The sequence below is a fragment of the Megalops cyprinoides genome, chromosome 7 (assembly GCF_013368585.1).
Source record: "Megalops cyprinoides isolate fMegCyp1 chromosome 7, fMegCyp1.pri, whole genome shotgun sequence".
Classification (NCBI taxonomy): Eukaryota; Metazoa; Chordata; class Actinopteri; order Elopiformes; family Megalopidae; genus Megalops; species Megalops cyprinoides.
Window position 1 is genome coordinate 3,176,678 of NC_050589.1, and position 21,524 is coordinate 3,198,201.

Sequence of the window (21,524 nt, forward strand, 5' to 3'; positions counted from 1 at the left end):
TCCTTATGCAGGGGGACTTGCATAAGGTTACATTCTTCATCCATTTATACAGGTTGACAATTCAGATTTAATATCGTACCCTACAGCTGTAGTTTCTTACCTGGAATGCAAGCCTGTAGCCTGCTGGTTATGGGCCTGCTCCCCTGACCAGTCTATACTGATGCCCATTTATGAAACCATGAAACTAAAAAGCAAACTGAAATTTGCTAGATTCACATTGACCTCTGAAGCATATACATAGAGGATGAAAGAGAATATTTTGTCCATCACTGCATTTTTGCCAGTCGTCCCCTGTCTTCTCTGTGTCCGCTTCCAGGTGTACTTCCCAGCCTGGGGGTGGATGTGTGTGGATGCCACCGATCCTCTGAAAGGCAACTGGCTGCGCTATGTGAACTGGGCACGCTCCACTCAGGAACAGAACCTCTTCCCCTTGGAGATCAACCGAGCGATTTACTACAAAGTGCTCAAGGTAAACCCCAATTCGTCGCATCTGCCCTTGTCACTGGCTGTCCCTGCTAATAGGATCCTGCACAGGTACACAACACCTGTGACCGTATACCTCACCTGACAACAAAACGGGCCCATGCATGAAACCCCCTACTGAAGTTAGTTTAGCTGCAGACAAAATAAGTTATCGGTGAGAGACATGGTTGAAGTGACATGCATGGTTCTCCAGTGTGGCATTACTCTTGTAGTTTGTCTTCCTGCTCTGGGACTCACTGCTTGATGTTGTCAAATTGTGGCATGAGTTCCTGCTGGCTTTTCTTTCACTTACAACCTAGAATTTCCAGTTAACCTGATCCTTGATGTTTAAAAAGAGGTTACAGAGCAGCTAGCATTCAGTTCTTCAGGTCAGAGATACAGATAATTTCCAGATATATGTCCAGATATATCATATCCCTTACATGCTTGGCAGGGTTTTCTAGGTTTCAGCAAAACAATTATTTATCTCCAGGTAAAAGGTAAGGTTGGGAAAAGGGAGGTCCTGTACTACAGATGATCTGGATTGGTCAACCCCATTCAAAATTTCTATGTTCTTGTCAAGGTTTTCAAAACTATTCTTACAGGGTTATTAAAGTGAACGTAATAACTCAAGCGGTCAAACGGACTTAAAATATTTTTGTTTGTGCTTTTCATACTTTTAATTTTGTTTAATTTAATTTCATATTACAAATGTTTGTCTAAGCCCGTGTTTCCCAACCCTGCTCCTGGAGGCACACTGTCCTGCATATCTTCTATGTATCCTTCCTGCTTGACTAAATCAGGTGTGCTCAGCTAATCAAAAGTGCCACTGATGAGTTCAGTCAGGTAGGTAGAGCAGGGATAGATAGAAGATATGCAGGACGGTGTGCCTTCAGGAGCAGGGTTGGGAAACGCTGGTCTAAGCTAACACAATATTAATGAACATCACAGTGTAATATATTCTTCTGATATACAAGTTTGTGCTGCAGTACACAAAAAAGTGTCAGTTAAATGAATAATATACTTTAGTACACAAGTCACATTCAGGGAAAATGCCTGTGGATCATCATCTTTTATCTTGATAGGTCTGTTGCTAATTATGTCTTAATACAGTAGACTTATAAATAACCTTGTCTTAAATGCATGAGTAAATTGAGGGACTGTAAATTTATGTTTTGGAATACTCAGTTGTCATATAATTCAGAGGTATGTGAGTATTTTTGATGTGATTTAACAGAAATGTTAATGCACAATTAATCCATACTGGATACATTCACACCATATGTGACATGTTAATAAGCAGAAATTACGGGTTGATCTTCATGTCAGCTGCTGATAACCATTATGCAAGTATGAGCTCCAGCTTTTGGAACACCAGTAATACCTCTCTTCCTCATTAATTTTTGAAAACCTGGTGTACTTTTGATTGCTAGGTAGTTTTTCTTACCGCGGCTGTATGGTTAATCGCTTAATATTTTTGCTTTCTATTCCATTTATATTGATAAATAGTTATAGTTACCTGTAGGTAAATAGATGCAGTGACCACTTACTTGATGGGGTGTAGTGATTGAATTACCTATTCATACTGCAGTGCCTCAGCCTGCTCTCTAACATAAATATTAAATGCAAACGTTCAGTTTTAGACTTAATCCTTGGACAGGCTGCAAGAAACGCCGCCAAACATGACCATGACTGCCATGGAACGAAATGATTGTCTGCCGCTTTGTCCTTTGTGTTACGTCCAGCAGATAGGGTCAGAGACGAACTTGCTAGAATAGACGAAACTGTCTAACAAAGGAATTGTCCCAGAAATCTCTGGAGACCCAGAAAAAGGGTTATGAAGTCACATCAGATTCACTGGTTCAAAAACGCAACGCACAGAGACGGAACACCTCTAAAAGTCAATGTGACCTTCAGTCTGCAAACACCGACTCGCATAAATGACGAACTCTGACCATTGGACCCACTTGTTTGGAACTACTGTAATGTCACCCTAAATTATTTTATTATCAATTATTAGAGTTTTAACATTCTATGCTAATGATATCCGACCAGGTACGCTTCCTAGTCATGAATTTAGCCTAATTATCATTCCTTAAGTACGCGAATAGAAAGAACTAAAGAATTCGAACAAGTACACTAATATTGCATTATCTGGTTATACGGTTTAAATTAATATACACGTAACTGGTTAAAACCACTGCGTTACCTGTGATGAACTTGAGTTTTAGTTCTGTGTCCGCTGTGCTGTTTTGTTTTCTGTTTACCACCATGTACTTGAAACCTGAACTAACCTCGCTAGAAACAGTATGGAATTATTTTCTTTATATGAAGCTCCCTAACGCGGCCCAAGTGTGCTTTCGAGTGCGAACAGTGAACGCCCTGCACTTGGGTTAGGTGTGTAGCACTAGCCTAGCACTCAGCTCTCCGATACAAGGGAGGAGGGAGGGAGAAGGAGGGGGAGAAACCCATTTCTGTTCCTGCTGGTCAGACCAGTTCAGCCGATGTGTGGAACAACCGGAGAGTATTTGAGACTAGTAGATTGCTGTGTTTAACAACAGAAACGCCAGGACACGGACTGATTTCTGCGTCGTTGTCGATCCTGCCAAGGACGAGAGTCGTCGTGTTATTTGTCGAAAACAAGCGAGCTATAGGCAGATAACCCACAGCAGAAATTTGACTAAGCCCCAGCGTCTAGACGTGCAGCCAGAGCGTCATGTTGGCAACTGTACACGCCCCTGGCTGAAGGCCTGCATTTTCTCCCGTCGCCGTCCAACAAACCCGCCTGCGATTGGCCCTAATTCACCGTCTTCTCCCCGTTGCAGCCAATCGGACCGGGCGAAGAGCTGCTAGTCTGGTACAATGGGGAAGACAACCCCGAGATAGCAGCTGCAATAGAGGAAGAACGGACCAACAGTTCGAGCAGGAAAAATTCGCCCCGAGCGAGGAGAGGTAAGCGATGCACCCCTACTACACTATTTCACTTTTTAACAAGACGAGCAGTATTGGGTTGGCTTGTTAGTCGGCGAACAGAACTTGTGTAAAAAGTGTAAAATACCGTGTTCAATCTCCGGTAATGTTGCGTTTAGGTTGTTGTCTACCCCTGTTTGCCTTGCTTCATCTAGCTTGACTAGTGTTGCTAATGTTGTTGCGGTAGCTGGCTAGTTAGACATGGCTGTACCTATCCAACTTGCAATACAGCTAGCTAACCGTCAGAATTAGGTAGTTGCAGTTAGAAGCATGAAGTGTGAGAGTTAGCTAACGTTTGCTAAGTCGAGATGGCATTATATGGACGACATAGCTAGCTTGTTAGCTTACTAGCCCTGTGTCTGAGTGAGTGACCTTTCCCAGACTCCTCACCTCAGTATCTAACTAGCCAGCTACGACAGCCTGCTAGCTTTCCCGAGCATAAACTTTCTGTATTTTAAGGGACATGATCTCCTTTAGCGTTTGTCAAACGCCAGAATCGCTGCCGGTCTCATCCAGCTATTTAGCTAACGTTGTCTAGCTGGCTTCTAGCTTACTAGGTACCTACACTAACCTTATAGTGATACGTTTGGTGGTCTTCGCTAAAGTTGGCTGGCTGGTTTAATTTTATTAAGTAGCTGGTGATTCTTAACTTGACCTGTGCGTACTAACGTTAACTAGCTAACGTTACATTGATGAAGCAGATTTAGCATTGCTGTGTAGCCGGTATTGCTATCGCTAGCTACTCTGCGTAATGGGCCGGGTATTTCTTTTATTTAGCAACCTAGCTAGCGTCATGTCAAATTGCTAGCTGTGACTTTCTTTATTCTTTTCATGCCAAACAAGATAGCTAGCGCTGTTAATTCTCATGGCTAGCAAGGTAGCTATCTGACTGTTTTCCAGCGTAACCAGGTAAATTATTGCTGTCCGACTACCTAACGAAATAAGACGTGTAACAGATAGTATTAAATGTCGTCCGAGGGTGCTAGCTACGCTACGTCAGCTAACTATGCGATTTGACGGTCACACTGTTACGTTAGCTAACGTTATGCTTGTTGACAATCATTTTGTCTGGATCTATCGAGCTAGCCAACGAACCTACCATTTTGCTAACAAGATGACGACGTGCGCATATTTGGGTAACATTAGCTAACAGTTTGTCTAGCTAATCTGTCAGTGGTCTTGAGCTTGGTTACATTCGTTACTTATCCAGCCATTCAGTGTGAGTAGGAGCACAATCGATTTGAGAATCGAATAAATAAACGACTGTCATGTTTCGTAGGAATTGTTTGGGCTTATGCACATTTCTAACGTAGTTTGCTTGGTAGGTATCATCAATTTAGCTTGCTAGCTGCCTGATGACATTTTCACTGAGAGTCAGAGCAAAAAAAAAAAAAAAAACTGTAGGCCTTTGAAGCCCCAGCTAGCAGGAGTAACGTTGCACAACTGTACTGTCCCTACCCCCTGTACACAACTGTGCATAGCTAGCACACTTATCTGGGCCTGCTGTTGCCGTGAATAAGGAGCTGAGCTAGACTGAATACATTTGGGGAAATGGGCGATGTGTTCTGTTGAGTATGGGGTTATTCTTTAACTGGGAAGTTAGCTAGCAGTGCTGTATGTCTTCATTATTCTCTTTGTAGCGAGGTTACTGGGGCAGTCTTGAGTCCTGGCTGGAAAATTTTTAAAATCCTTTGGATGCTGCCTTGAGGCCATTTTTATGAAGCTGAAGTATGTGTATACACACACACACACAAACATTTATATACACAGATTAGTGGAGGATCTGGCCTGTCCATAAGTCAGTAGTTATGCACAGTTAAAATATGTTTGGCATACAGAGAAGTATGCTTTAATGTCTGTATTTCGTGGCTCTATTTGTTTTAAATTCAGAATGGAAAATGCTTCCAGTGTTATGTCCTTCCAGTGTTTAGGCCACGATATGGGCCTATTTATAGATATGCAGTACATTTGCTTTACATTCAGCCAACATCTTTTTTTTTGTGCTGATCTGTGTTTTGATTCGACTCCTTGGAATAAGTAGAAGATACATCTATAGGTGGGAGGTGCAGAGAAAAATTGGATAACCTCTGAATGTCCACCGTGACGTTTCTCCATTCAGCCAATGTCACCTTCTGATTATGATTTTTAGCTGAGTATCAGACCTTTATACAGAAGGAAAAGGAGGTTGTTGAGTGTTTTGAGCCTGATTTTAAATCTCGGAGCATGAGGTGTGAGCAGTGGGGATGGTTTAAACAGAATGAGTGCTGAGGACTGCATTTTTGGTTTAAAAATCAAACTTTATTCATTGAAAATGGTATCACTGGTGTGGCAGTAATAGTGATAGCAAATGGATCCATTTGAACATTTTCTTCTGTGTTGGATTTGGATTTCTGTTGGGGAAAAGTGTCCTGAAACAAACTTTTTTTTTTTTCATAAATATACAAACTGACTAGTGAAAGCAGCACTGGACTGCTGTTGAAAGTTATTGGACTGCTGTTGAAAGGCATTTGTTAGGTGACTCCTGTAATACTCCTGTAATACTCCTGTAATACTCCTGTAATAAAAAATTTCATAAATATACAAACTGACTAGTGAAAGCAGCACTGGACTGCTGTTGAAAGTTATATCTGGGCATTTGTTAGGTGACTCCTGTAATACTTGACAAATAGCACTATAACAGCAGATATTTTTACTGGTCTGTGAGTACAGTACAACCCCAGTGCTCTCTTTCTCATAATATGCCTAGCTATGTATTTTTCTTTGCATTCTGTAAAACAATGACAGTTGTCTGTTTTTGTGTAGATATGCTGATAGCGTTTTGTTCTGGGGTACAAGTAGGACAGGAACACTCTATCTGTCACCCACGGTTTGTGCATCTCTCTCTGTTTTCTCTGATTTTCAGTTGAGCGCTATGTAGGAAGATATGGTAGCGGTATAGGAACTACCTACTGTCAGCTTTCCTGAAGTTAGTGTTTAGCTGGTCACAATTTTTACCCGTCTGGCTCTGCGTATTAGCTGTATACTAGTAAATTCTGTCCACATGGTCATCATATCAACAGGTGGTATTCTTCAGCAACAGTATAAGTTTAGTGTGAGTCATGTACACAGAGAGTGAGGTGTCCTCTGATTTTAGATATTGAGTCATCTGTGGTGATGTGTCTGTCCATTTGAGAAAGTGGACAGTGAAATGATTAGTTTGAGGATGAGCGTGAGTTTCTGCTTTTCTTCCAGAACCTGATGTAAAGCTGAGCCATGTATTTTGCAGGGGGAGTAAGGATAGGGAAGGGCAGAGAGACCTTGTCGTCTCAGCTGCCCCAGACGGTGATGACCTGAGGCTAGCTTGTGGTGTCTTGAAGCATTAGTCTACACACAGAAACCTTTAAACTCTGTCTGGGCACCGTGCAGTTGGCAGCCGTGGCTTAAGCTGCCATTAACCATTAAAAAGATCACATTCCACTCTACTGATGCACATCATATCCCCAGTTACCTATTGACTGCGTTTGGCTTTCAGATATTGGTGTGTTTATGTCAGAGACGCGCAGCTTGTGCCAGAAACACACTGTCGTAATGACGGCCCTATTTCTACACCAATTGATGCTTTAATTCTTGATATGACAGCTGTGTGATCATTTTAGAGTAATTTCTCCCATGAATGTGCTGCATTTTCTTGCTCAGTACTTTGATTTAAATTCAGTTAATGAATGAAAAGTTTTGTTACCATTGTAGTCAAGGTGACATTACAAGGACATATGCTAAAGTTCAGTCGTTGGTAAGATATTGGTGCAGCAGAAATTGCAGATAGTGGGCACTGCCATATTATTCACAGGGATGCCATGTTTACTGTACCTAGCACAGCCCAGAGTAAATGCAGTGAACCATACAAATAGACACAACAGGACTTTAATATTCATCTTGTTTTTTTAAAATTCAGTCCACATAGATGTTGGTGTTACAGATGAACTTTTGTCCACCCACATGAAAATTTGAATGCTTGTATATCCTACAGAATGTGTTAACCCAGAATATAAATGGATTTCCAGAGTGATGTCATTCTTAGAAACGATGACTGTAGATCAGTTGAATATTTAAGCAGTCATCTAGATCTACAGGTACGCCTCTCCTGATTGTGTTTGCAGTGATGAAGTATCTGTAAACAAAAACACCATGTGTAGTCTTTTCATCGTAAACGATGTCATCTTCTTTGCCTTCCATATCTGATCCTCTGTTAAACAGTGAAACCTCCAGTCCTTTTTTCCTTGTTAACTCTGCAGAGGTGAATCGTGTGTGAAGGATTGCTTTGAGCATGTCAGCACCGTTTGTTTGAGTTCTTCATTTCAACTGAATGGAGTTTGAAGCTGAAGGGCAGCTCTGATCAAAATCAATAATGTAATATGCTCCCTGTCCTCTCCTGCATCCGCGATACAAGACCCACAGTTGAGGCTGATTTCTGGGCGAGGCTCTGTTCTCCCATCCTAGCCTGCGCTGGAGTAGACAGCTAATCCTGCTGACAGGTGGATGCATATGAATGTGACCACCAGCCATTTTCTGCCGTAGTCAAAGTGAGTGATAATTCACATATGGTAGTAACATATTATACCAACTGCTAGTTATGTGTTTATAATGATCAGGTGTCCTTACAGAGGCAAAATACAGGAGACCCTCATTGTTTGTGGGACATGCATTCTAGAGATCCCTGCAGATGGGTAAATTAAGAACTACTGTAGTGTACAGACAATGAAGACTTATGCCAGAAGATTTGTTTTCAACAAAAAGTAACCATAGTTTCAGGATAATGCCGTAAACATGGTTAATATACATATTTATGTAATTATGTCACAAAGGTGTGTAATGTGTAAAATAAATGAGTGGGTTGGCACAGCTCTGTCGGGCCCGGAATCAGAGAGTGAAACCGGGAACAGTGCTGTGTGGGGCGAAAACTCAAAATGTTTGAACGGCGAGGGCGTCCCGTATGCCTTTGAGGCAAAGCGATTTACCCCCACAGACTCTGAAAGCGGCAGGCTGACCGGAATCCTCTTCAGTCAGTTGTCTTGCGTGTTCCCTGTGCCCTGCTGTCTCTGCTGGCAGTGATTGTGGCTAAAGCTGCTCAGCACGTATGACCTTGCGAGAGTTCCCCTGTGGGGCACTGAATTGCCTGCTCTGCCAGCCTCTGTGCTAAGATAATGAAACAGGTGAAAGTGACATTCCCAGACGCGGCGTATTAAATGCCGCCCGGGCCGCCTGGCTTTTCAGCTGTTCCTGCCATTTTTCCGGCCGGGCGAACCCTCTCCGAACACACATGGGCGTGCAGCGGGCGAGCTGGCTTTCAGTGAAACCGTTGCTTCTGGACGTTTATTTTTACAGTGGGGCTCAGACTTTTGATTGCTTCCTGTTACATAATCTCGGGGTTTCTTTTGGCATATTTTTCATACTGCTTGAACATTTTAAGGGGGGAAAAACCCTGGGTAGATTGAAAGCCAAGCACATTTATGCTCTACCTTGTTTTTAGGTTAGACAACAATAAATGAGGTAAGTTACTAACCTAATGGTAGGGAAGCATAAATAGTGGAATAGGTCATACAATGTCATTAACTTTAAATCAGAATGAAAATAAAATTAATGTTTATAGTAGACTGCATTGGTGTTGATTTTTGTCAACGTGGAGACTGGGTCCTCAAAGAGATGACAAAACAAAATTAGTTTTCCTTCAGAATGTTATGACAAGAACTGCCATTCTTTGGAAAACCTCTCAGTGCAGGCCATTTCAGGCTTTTTGCTGTTCATTTGTACTGGAGCAGGTGTTAGGGCTCAGTCGGTCTATTACTCACTCATTGACAGTAGCATTTTGATTGAAGTCTGTGAAAATGGCCCAGCCGCTGTCTGCATGGCTTACTCTGCTGCTCACTGGTGGGTAAATGAGGAATTTTATTGAACTGGTTTTTTCCACTTACTCCATCTCTTAGGGTGTGTTCCCATATGCAGTTCAAAGTTACATTCAGCGTTTCCTTTAGGCGCCTAGGTGTGATTTTTATCTCATAGTCAAGCACTACTCCCACCCGGCGTTGAATTTGCCTGTGGTGAAAGTCCATGAGAAATCTTCATTCACATTGATGTTGATGTGGTGCGTGAATCTCCTGTTTTTGGTACAGTGAAAACGCAAGCCAAAACCCCACATTCACACTGCAGTTATCTTGAGACCACCGGCCCGTAGTTCTTTGCCCAAATGACAAGGGAAGAGTGAGATTTAACCCAGTTGTTGTATATGTTATAAGTCACTTTTTGCAAGCAGGTGTTTTGGCCTGCTTTTTTTGTAATGTGAATTGTAGATGCTGTTCAAATGTACCACTGATGTGAGAGCAGTCGAAGTTCCCTTTGAAACAAACGTGTGTATATGAGAAGACTACCTTAGCAACGATGGCGGCAGGCAGGGGGGTTGTTGGAACTACATCACCCTTGAGTGTCGATTCTCGAGAGCAAGTCTTCTAGTAGGAGTTGTTGACATAGGACTTGCGCTGTAGCCTGAGCTTGCTAACATGAAAAACATATCTTCTCAGTGAAGTCAATCTATATGCCTTTTTCTCACTGGTCACATTCAAGTGTAGATAGTGTTAGCTCAAGGCCCTTTTAATGTGTGGCTTGCATTTTCATTTAAATGCCAGTTGTCTGACCCCTTGTTCCCTGGTTCCTCACTCCTCTCTGTCATGCCAGCTGTTAATGCAGCATGACAGAATTATGTTTGCACAGTTTTTATTTCCTTTTTATTCACTTGCTTCTCACAGTTTCCCACGCCAGAGCCGACTTCAAAAGTAAGGAAACAAGGAGACCACAAGAGTTTCTGGACATAATCGTGTGTATAATGTTAGATATGGATACACAGCTACATTTTAGGCATTTTAGAAGGTTTACCACCAGGGTAGTTCATTCAGAGAACTGCATTCTCTGCATTGACTGAACTGGTGCACTGCCAAGAAAGAGCAGTCAATAGCTGGCGGGCTAAATATCATGTTTTTCTCACCTGGATCTCAAAACATTACATGTATCTGAATGAACTAGCTCCCTACTCAAATTTCATTTGGCTAATTAGATTACAGCTGATGAGCTGGCTAGTTAAAATCATGCCACATACCCATCATTACATGGACTGTGCTGTTATTGTCAGACTTGACTTGGCTGTCTAATGGCTCTTGCTTTCCAGTCAATCCTGTTTACTTTGCTTTAATTTGCTTTGCTAACTAGGTAGCCATAGTTAGAAGGTGGCTGTGCACCATTGCGCGCAAAGGCAGCTAATGTTACGATGAGTGAATGAAAGAGGATTCAGCTGCCCGAATTGCCATTTCTTCTGTTGGGGGGTGTAATGGAGTAAGCTGCAGCAGGACATATGGAAAACATATGAAACTTGATACAACAGAAGTACATTGTGATCTTTAAATTGTTCAGATCATTTATATTTTCAGGGTGGTCAAAGCTCCCATCACAGTTAGGAAGTAAAAAAATTGACTGTTGAAATATTGGTGTAACTAAGGGATGGGAGTGATTTGTAATAATACAGCCTTCATCAGAATGTAGGACAAAGCATGACACAGTCATTTTAATAGTTTTTTTTTATTATCCCTTTTAATCAAATTACTCTCCATATTTGAGATGAAAAAATTGTGTTTATGTTTTATAAGGAGTTCTGACAAGATTAACAAGTCTTTTCCCATCTACGCATCTGTCATAGTTCAGATTGTACAGAAGTCCAAAACAAAGGTTTGTTTATCAAAGTATGTTAGAACCATGAGGCGCATAAAAAGTGATTTTGTGATGTGGCTCTGGGCTCATAGTTGGAGTGTATTAAATCCAGACTGCCAGTGGTGTTTTATCCCAGTCTGGGAGGGAACATGCTCTGTAGTAGAGAATTAAGCACTGTCTGCGAACAGTATGTTCACTTTGTGTCATATGCCACTGAAGAAGATTAAAGGCTTGCCGGTGCTGTTGTGAAAAACATGGTGATTCTCATGGAGAGGAGGGGATATGTGGACTGCTCAATGAATTGTCCTGTTGGTGTCCCCCCCCCCCCCCCCCCTCACCTGCGTACTTTGTACTTCTGCTTTTGACTAGGGGCTTCGTTTGGAAATTTGCAGTAAACACAAACTTGTAAACATCATTTTGATGGAGATCGCTTTGTCTGCTCCCAAAGTTGAGCTTAGAGTGAAGGCCTTAAATGAAAGGGAAGCCGCCTTTGTGTGAGGGTTATGTATTAGTTGTTGTGCCTTTGTATGCGATGATGAACAGTTTATGAAAGGTGATGGTTTTCCCTGCAGCCAGAAGGAAGCTGTTGGAGAGAGCCAGGCAGGGAGCTTTGAAAGGGGCCCAAGAGCTGAAGCAGCCCTGTGGAAAGGAGTCCGCCCTCAAAGAGATGTGGGAACCTCAAGACGGTGAGCATTCCCGTAAAACAATGAGCTGTTTCTGGAAGCTTGACCTTGTCTCGTTTGCCTAATGACACATTTTTTTTTTTTTACAAGAGCAGAAATGTGGTTTTTATCTGTTAAATTGTAACACACGTTTTTACTGTTTTTGCAAAACACGCTTATAGCAGCTGTAATGTATTTCTATTAATCATGATTGTGAAGCACTACTTATCGTAACAGCAGTAAAGAATTATTACTAAATACTAACAGAGCATGTAAAAATTGCTAAAACTTTTAACAAAGAGCGAGAGCCAAACATTCCTCTAATTGGTTTTGTCTTGTACGTGACAATGCATTGCCAGAACCATGAAGGACATATTTGGCGCCACTGAAATTCTGTAAATTTTCTGCTCTTGTGGAAACTGATTACTTGCAAACATTTGTTTTACAATAGTCCCTCTAATAGGAGTGACTGGATTTTCAGTTGAAATGGTTGCAGTAATGACTTTTTTGGGTTATAGACAGAGCCTTAAATATATGAATGGATTCTCGTTCAATGTCTCAAATATCAAACTACAAAGAGACTGATTATTTAGTATTTTATTAAACGCAAAATAATAAGGCATTACAATAATGGTATTGTGTGTTTTTATGCTCATTCCTAGGTGCAAAAGAAGAGAAGACCCTGTCTTCCTCAGTGCAGTTGGTACAGGAGACAGCCATGTCTCAGGGACCCTCTGAACAAGAGCATCAGCGATCTACAGGGTTGACTGAGGACTGTCCACAGTCCTACATCTCTGTGGTGGTGAAGGAGGAAGAGGAGAAGGGAGAGGAAGAAGAGGAAACGCAACACAGCCCACCGCCGCAGCAGAGCCAACAGTGCCCTGTTGGTACAGAGCCCGTGGAAACCGATGAGCAGTCAGATCCAAAGTCCAGCGGTCAGGGATGCGACGAGGAAGGTGCAGGTGACCATAAGTGGGAGCCCACATCAGTGTCCCCTCTGTCAAACCCCGAGCTCGACCCTGACCACGACCCCGAAGGCGAACAACAGGAAGCGTCCTCATTTCCCTGCCAGCACTGCGAGCGACACTTTACCACTAAGCAGGGTCTGGAGCGTCACACCCACATCCACGTCTCCGCAAACCACCACATTCACACCTTCAAGTGCCGGTACTGCGGCAAGTCCTTCGGCTCGCAGATCGGCCGGCGTCGGCACGAGCGGAGACACGAAAACGGCTCAAAGAAAAAGCTGGGCTCTCTGGGTGGGACCTCGACGTCTCTCAGCCCGTCTGTGCAGACTGACAGTTCCAGTCCAGACCTTGTGGCTCCTTCAGGCAACTTCATCATCATGGGCTCGCAGTACTCTGCTGAGCTCCAGGAGAGCCCGGTGGCGGAGAAGCAGAGCACCGTCACTGAGGTGGAACGGACCTTCGTGTTGGACGAGAACGGAGAGTCAAAAGAACTTCACCCTTGTAAGTACTGCAAGAAGGTCTTCGGTACTCACACCAACATGAGGCGGCACCAGCGTCGGATCCACGAGCGCCACCTTCTTCCCAAGGGCGTTCGCAGGAAAGGCATGCTCCTCCAGGAGACGCAGCCTGAGAAAAAGCTTCCTACGCCAGCACCGCAGGAATCCCCCAGTTCCAGCCCGCCGCCCGTCTATGTGCCCAGCGGGGACGTGGAAGACGAGGGAGATCAGGAGGAGGAATACATGGTTGACATCTCCAGCAACATCTCTGAGAACCTCAGCCTGTACATCGATGGGAAGATCTTGTCTACTAGCACCGTTAGCAGCTGTGAAGTGATTGAAGTGGACTCTAGCTCTGCGACTTTGTTCGGTCTTGATGCAGTGATTATCAGTCCTGACCAGCTCAGCCAAGCTCTCAAGGTGGAGACCACAACTTGTACAGTGAAAGAGATTCCTGGTCAGTCTGTGACTAAAAGGAGAACTGCAACACCCCCTCTTCCTCCTAAAATCAAAACAGAATTGGAATCTGAACCCATCCTGCCCTCTTCTTCCTCTTCCTCTTCGTCCTCTTCTTCTTCAACGTCAACTTTGGTGGGAACTCTCTTCACTCAGCCCATAGAGACATTAGCTTTTCAGAAGGAAAAAAATGTTTATCTCTCCCCTAAGCTTAAGCAGCTACTGCAGACGCAAGATAGCCATAAACCTACTGTGGCCCTAATCACAGACGCCCACAGGCTGGGTCCACCATTGTCTGTGACCACACTGCCAACAGGTTCAGGTCGGTTCAAGAGGAGGACTGGCTCCCCGCCTAACTCACCACAGCACAGCCCCGCACTAAAAGTTGAAGGCATGAAGTCAGAAGCCGGGGTTTCCTTCGCCCTCAAGGTGCCAAAGCTGGAGAGCCATTGCAGTTCACCTGCGTGGAGTATGTCGAGTAAAGATGAGAGGGACACTATGAGTCCACCCGGTGTGGACGTGTTTAAAGTTTCAGCTCTGGACTGGCCAGCCTCAAGGAGTGGTGGCAGTTCCTGCAACCAGCAGCCCTTGGACCTCTCTAATGCCGTCAGTAAAAGAAGTGACGGTCTCAACAAGGGTCCAGGGGAAGTTGTGTTGGACTTGAGTATGCACAGAAAGAGCCCTGCTGAGCCTGAATCAAAGGGAGCCCTAGCCCCACAGCCTCTTGTCAAGAAGAGGAAGCCTAACACCAGCATGCTGGAGAAAGTACTGATGAATGAATATGCAGGCGTAGACATGGCAGGAGAAGAAGGCCCGGGCATGCTGGGCAGCCCTGGTACTCCATTGTCTGTGGACGCAGCTGCAGTTACTGTCTGTGACACTTCACTCAGTCCTGATGGCCTTTCCTCTGAATCTACCCCTACCTCTTCGTCACTTCATCCGCCCCCTCCCTCGTTGACTCCTGTTCCCATGCACCCCCCTTCCCCTTGCACCCCAGCTTTAGGCTCCCCCACTCCGCCCCCTCCAGTTCTGCCCACAGCTGCTTCTCCGCTCTCTGTGTCCACATCTGCTGACCCTCAGCCTGCGTGCTCCCCAACCCAGTCTTCTCTCCCGGTCCTATCCCCAGAAATGTCGCCCAGACCTATGGAAGTGAATTATGAAGAACCCTCCACTGCCTCTGAGCATGACTCCAACAGTTCAGTGCTACATGTCACTTCTGATTTAGGTCCGGATTCTAAGCTCCCTGACCCTTCTCTTGATCTGAAAGAACACACACCATTGATAGGCCCCTCTGGAACCCAAGTGGTTTTACAAACTTGCATAGCGAGTGCTTTGACGGGTCCCGAGGAGCAGTTGTGTTCTCCTGCCAGAGCTCTGAATTATTCGAATATTGATTCTTTAACTGTCACTCATAACGCAGTTGTAATTGAATGTACAGTGCATGTAGGTTCGTCTGAGAATCTTGTTTCAGCTCCATTGACTGTTCTGGAAAATCATGTACAATCATCTGCTGGTAATGCGGTTAAAGAACAAGAGTTTGCATCAGAGATGCAGCAGTCTCTTTCCCCTCAACAAGCCCAGTGTCTTGACCCTCCTGTTCTGGTCGCCTCCCTACCGGAATCGGCTACGCCGCTGTCCTCCTCTGTGGTGATATCAGAAAGTCCACCTCCTTTAGTGTTGCCCCCTCCTCCTGTCGTTTCTGCCATAATCAAAGAAGAACCCCAGCACAAAGAAGAGCCCACTGACATGGCTGTTAACCCTGCGCATGCCGCACCTTCGACTCCACCCGCCTGTGATAAAACATCCGATGAGGAAGAGTTGCAACAGGACACTTTCAGCAAGAGGTTTGTGTGCAATGTGTGCGAGAAGCCGTTCCGCTCCATAAAGGAGCTGAGCCGTCACATCACGGAGCACGCCGCGGAGTGGCCCTTCAAGTGCGAGTTCTGCGTGCTGCTTTTCGGAAATGCCGCGGCTTTGCTGGAGCACCGCTCCACCCTCCACGGTGTTGGAAGGATCTATGTTTGCTCCACGTGCACAAAGGAATTTGCTTTCCTCTGCAATCTCCAGCAGCACCAGAGGGACCTGCACCCTGGCCAGGACTGCACGCACACGGAGGTCGAAAACGGCAAGCTGAGGCCTCAGAACTACAACGATCCAGCCAGAGCAAGCACAGAGCTCTCTCCCTCGACAGCGTCTGACGCCACAGCTGAAGGCAGAGGTTCAGCTTACCAGGCATCTAACGCTCAGAAAGACGAGGAGGAGATCGACGACTCAACGGAAGAACTCTACACTACAATAAAGATCATGGCCTCTGAAGGAGGCAAGCCCAAGGGCCCGGACGTGCGCCTGGGCATCAACCAACACTACCCCAGCTTCAAGCCTCCCCCATTCCCGTACCACAACCGCACGCCCACCGGCGCCGTGGCCTCTGCCACCAACTTCACTACCCACAACATCCCGCAGACGTTCAGCACGGCAATCCGCTGCACCAAGTGTGGCAAGAGCTTCGACAACATGCCTGAGCTGCACAAGCACATCTTAGCCTGTGCCAACGCCAGTGACAAGAAGAGGTATACCCCCAAGAAGAACCCCATCCCCCTCAAGCAGATAGCCAAGCCCCAGAACGGCGTGCTCTCACCGACGGTGTCCGCCAACGCCGGGCAGAACGCTTTCCGCCGCATGGGCCAGCCCAAGAGGCTCAACTTCAGCCAGGAGCCATCTGTGAAGATGAAGCTGAACGCACTTAACAAGAAGAAGAACCAGCTGGTTCAGAAGGCCATTTCCCAGAGGAACAAGTCGGCCACCTCCGTGAAAAAAGGCTCCGCCCTGGAGGAGGAGCAGGAGGTGCACGTGTGCCCGCACTGCAGCCGGGAGTTCACGTACCGAGGTAGCCTCCACAAGCATGTGGCCGTCAGCTGCCCTATGAAACCAGTCTCCAAGAGGCCCAAGAAAGGAAAAGGTCGCAGCATCCCTGTTACGCAGGAGAACAACGGAAACCTTCGCAGGCGGACCGCAGAGCCTGACGTTAAGCAGCTGGGGTCAAAAGCTGTGCAGAAGACCCTGGGGAAAACGAGGGCTCGCAGCTCCGTGCCTGTGGCAGGCAACGCCAAACCACCCCAGCCCAGCAAGGGCAGAATGGCTGTCCCATCAATGCGGGCGAAGAGGCCGGCCTCCTTCCCGGCCGGGGCAGTCCCTTTCAGCAAGAAGAGCAAAATTGCCATGAAAGGAAACATCCAATCCCAGCACCAGCAGCCCCAAACACTACCTCTGGAATCCCCAGCGCCCCCTGGTGGCTCCTCGCAGCGGCAGCCCTTGAGGATGCAGCGCAGCGGCAAAGAGCTCCCGCCCAAGCGAGCAGCAGAGGTGAAGGTGCAGCTGCCGAAAAAAGAGGAGCGTTACCCTGTGAGGGTGCGGGAGAGGGTGGGCGGGCCCGTCACGCGCAGTCTGCAGCAGGCCAGCCTGGCGCCTCCCGCTGAGGCGAAGGGCGATGACGTGGCCAATCAAGAGCCCAGGGAGCCTCAGGTAACAGCACTCACAGCGTGATATTTTAAACCTCTTCAGAGTAAACACCTTTAATGGCAGCTCTCACTTTTTACAGAAAAAGTAGCAGCAACAGTGAACACAACTAAAGTAGGTCAGAAGTAAGAGGGAAGAGAAATGGTGAAGTGAATGTAAGGCAAAAAAGTAAAGTGGTATGTTTGAAGACAGTTTGTCCTTGGCTGTTGGTGTCTGACTCTTGCTAGGATAGTATGGTCATGTTTAATACGTATTTGGTATTCACATGGGTTGTGTTGGTTGCCAATGTGTGTTTGGCATTGCAGTTGAAAATACGGTGGTGTTAAGTGGCAAAAAGAAATGAGGTGTAAGCATTCGTAGATTATTGATGGAGGTTACAGTGTATGTGCAAGGCCTTGTTATGCTCCAGTATAACCTCATGACAGTCCAACGGGAACATAAATAACGCTTCATGATCTCGCTCCTCTAACACCGCCCTTTTTTCTGTGTCTCTGTCAATAGGATCCTTTATTGAAGCTGGCAGGGTAGAACGTTGCGATAGCCCAGGGGACGCTTCTGGGGACGCGAGACGCAGGAAACGCGGGACCCGGGTGTGAGAAGGACTGGCAGGCCCCCGCTGCCGCCTCTCGAACCACAGGATGCCGTTTGACAAAGTGGGTGGAGCTTGACGGGGGCGCAGGAGGGGCCACAGTCGACAGGTCCAATGAGCCAAGATCTGGCTTGCTTGTGGCGCACGACGGGGGGGTTTGCAGATCTCGAAGACTGACTCTTCCCAACCCTCACGCTTTGGTTTGGGCAGAGCCTTTCCCAGTGCACTTTGTGAAATGAATCTTTCCTGTGTTGGATTGGAGGATTTCCAAACTGTAATAATGGTGACACAAGAAAAGCAAAAAAACCTATAGACAGATATATAATTTCCTTTCTCATGACTTGACTGTTAGGGTTGACAGTGGAGTTCCAATCAAGATTAATGGCTGATGCAAATGGCAATCATCTATGACTTGTATACACAACCAGCTTGGTCTTCTTCTGTTTCTATTACCTGTTTGTGTTCAGTCATTGAGATTTCTTAGGCTTGTCACTTAATGCATGCGATATGTATACAGTACGACTAGACTTGAACCCCTGTTCACTATCTGTGTTACCCACATTAGCTCCTGCACCACATTTATTAATATGAATGATTTAAAAGAATATGTATCTATATTTAATTTAATGCACCACAGAGAATGAGTTATGTGGTGCAGAATCATATCTCTAATGTAAAGAGAAGCATAGTCTTTTGTTTTTTGGGGTGGGGGTTTGAAAATCGTGTAGAATTAGACAAGTTGAATGACTGGGAGCAGAGCCATGCTTGGGGGGGAAAAAATGTTCCCCCCACCCCCAACCCCCCCTCTCTACAGCCTCACACACCACAGTGTACCTGTGTCAATTTTTTATATCTGTCAAACCATGCCCATGCTGTGAAAAAAAAAAATGATATTAATCCGTTTAAATGAATAATGTAGCTGTTATCTGTGACGACTAACATGCGTGTGTTGACAGGATTCCGTTTCTGATAGGCCTGGTAGATATCCCTTACTTAATCGTAGCCCGCTTTTCATATTTATTTCGAACACATCAGTGATAGGATTTGTACCCTATGCTAAATTTAACCTTTTAATGTCACGCAACTTTCTTAATATCTCTTGCTTTCTTCACGGCAGTGAGTAGCAGCTAACATGCTTTTAGTTCAAGAGAGCTCCCTACTTCCACTCCCTTGTGCTTCAAGCTGTGAAAGCAAAACTTAATTGCTAGTGCTTGGAAAACACTACGCTTTTGTTGTTTCTGGTTGGGTAGGGCCCATCAAGTCTCAGTTTATTTCATGGAAATATAGCATTACATTCACTGCCTTTTACATCCGGCTTTAATCACAACAGGAGAGGAGAGCCGTTCACAGGACTCCATTGTAGAGCACTCACTTTTTTGTTCTTGTTCTTGATGTATGCTGTACAGCATAATCCACATGGTTTTAAACAATAATGTACATTTATTTTTAAGAATCCGCTGCATGAAGATGCATTAGAGCTCTGTATTTTGTTAACTAAGGAGGTGGCATTTTCTGGAATAAATATGAAAAGGGCCTAAATGCTCCAATAGGAATAATGGAAGGTTTTGTCTGAAATTCTGTTGGACGGGATCCAGCAAAGTGACACCAGCTGTTTTGGGTTCCAGCTTTTTTTTTTTTTTTGGTTTTTTTTTTGAGACCGCTGTCTGTGATTGACGCAGTTGTGTCCACTTGGTCTCCGGCAGTTGCGTATTCCTCGGTGTCGGTGTGTTTGGACCGGCGGCGGTAGCTGACACGAAGAGACATGTTTATGTTTACATTTATTCTATGTTCACAGACGTTGCCAACGAGTCCCCGTTTCCCACTATTCCACCTGCAGAGCGGCACTGAATCGTGAAAGAGCAGGTTTTTTTCCCTCATTTAAGGTGTCTATTCGCTGTATTGGCCATGGCAGGTTTAGTCCCTCAATAGCATTAATGTAAGAAGTAAATTGCAGAGTACATGCTGTCCTGCAGATGGCCGTGCAGTAACACACGCTCAACGCTGTTCACATTGCGCCTGTTCCGTGCCCGCCATTTTGAATTAGACTTTGGAGCTTGAGAAAGACGTGGCGCTTTTTTTTTTTTTTTTTCTTCTCCCCTACAGCTCTGTCTGTTAGTAAGGGGATTGAGATTGATGAGGAGCATTAACAGTGTCATTAGGATGCCCTCAAAGAGGAGTACTGAGGAAAACTGAGCTCCCTCGCTTTGGAGACAGAAAACGACAAAAAAATTTTTCAGGAAACTGAAAACAATGTGTAACATGAACCCAGCCAAAAATTTTAAGGCAAGAAAACATTCACATGAGAAATTTGTAAAGCCTGGTAACAGGGCAGCCAGCCTTTACAAATCAGAATGGGTGGGTGTGATGGTGGCAGCTTTTTGAGGGCCAGCGAGCAACATGTTTTGTGCATTAATGACTATAAATAAGGGTAAAATCAAAGATCGTGGTTCGAGGTATTTTGGTAAGAAGTTTATGAGCTCAGACAAATCTACCTCCTGTTAAGCGCTTCAGACCGATGTGTTTCTTTCCCTCTACCATATTCAGCTCCCATCATACTGTTCTTTCATACATCTGTACAGTTTCCACTCACTGCAGAGCTGTCTTGGAGGGAGGGGTGGGTTTTTATTTTTTTTTGGGGGGGGGGGGGGGGGGGGGGGGCAGGGAATTTCAAGGAAGGGGTGTTTGGAGAAAGTCAAATCGATGTTAAAAATGTGCTTGTAGACCGTCTTAAGAGAAATGAATAAAACAAAAAAATAGATATTTAAAATTATTTAAATTGTTTCTCTTCGGACATTTGTGTTGTATATGATTTGCATTATTTCTACATTAATTTTCTTAATTACCTTGTCCTTGGGAGTTTGTGAAATAAATGGGTAATGTTCCGTTTTAAAATGTTTGATTAACCGAGAAGGGGGGGAGGCATTCCCTACGGTTCACTGCTAATGTAATACAGATTGTTCTAATTGATATATTAAAGACTTTTTCAATTTAAATCTCACTTTTGTGCTTCCTGCAGATGAGTTGTCCACAGTAATTGCTATCGGTGCTTCTGCATCTCAGTGAAAATTGCGCTTGCTTCATTTCTTCATAACCGGGACGATTATTTCATTTGCTGTTCGTCTGGCTGGCACTCCTTGTGCTGATCTCCAGGTTGACTCGCATGATCTCCGTTTTTGTGGTACTCATTTACACAGCTGGATATACAGTCAGGAAATTTGTGAATTACCTTTTTGGAGTGTGATGAAGCCCCACAAAGGAAGGGAAACTGCAGCCTTCTGCTTATGACATGTTCCTTTAATTCCTCTGTCACACAGGTACCCCCCCCCCCCCGACACACACACACATACATATAATTTAAATATCAAGTAGCATACAGGTATTCACTTAACAGTAAGACGTTGGTTGTGCTCCTTTTCTGCTGATGTGTGATAAATCAAAATCAAACCGAAATTCCAGCTATTGTGACTGAGATGATGCGCCTGCAGGATATTTGTATTCGGTGTAGTGGCTCTCTGCTCAGGTTAAGGATGAAACCGCTTTAAGGATGAAACCTTTGGTGAGCACACTGCCTGCACACTAATGAATACCTGCCCTTAGAGTGGTTCCTTCGCTGGTACCGGTACATGGCCAATGCAGGTTTTTTTTTCCCCCCCTCAAACTTCGATTACACCGGCGG

At 45.0% G+C, this 21,524-nt stretch overlaps 1 protein-coding gene across 1 annotated transcript; it reads left to right on the forward strand.

Moving 5' to 3' along the window:
• The first annotated feature begins 314 nt into the window (after window positions 1–314).
• prdm2a (PR domain containing 2, with ZNF domain a) lies at window positions 315–20,461 on the forward strand. The gene is made up of 5 exons (XM_036533053.1): window positions 315–469; window positions 3,288–3,414; window positions 11,733–11,846; window positions 12,485–17,265; window positions 17,761–20,461. The coding sequence occupies exons 1-5, from the start codon at window positions 341–343 to the stop codon at window positions 17,785–17,787; spliced, it is 5,178 nt and encodes a 1,725-aa protein (XP_036388946.1). The 5' UTR covers window positions 315–340; the 3' UTR covers window positions 17,788–20,461.
• The last annotated feature ends 1,063 nt before the right edge of the window (window positions 20,462–21,524 follow it).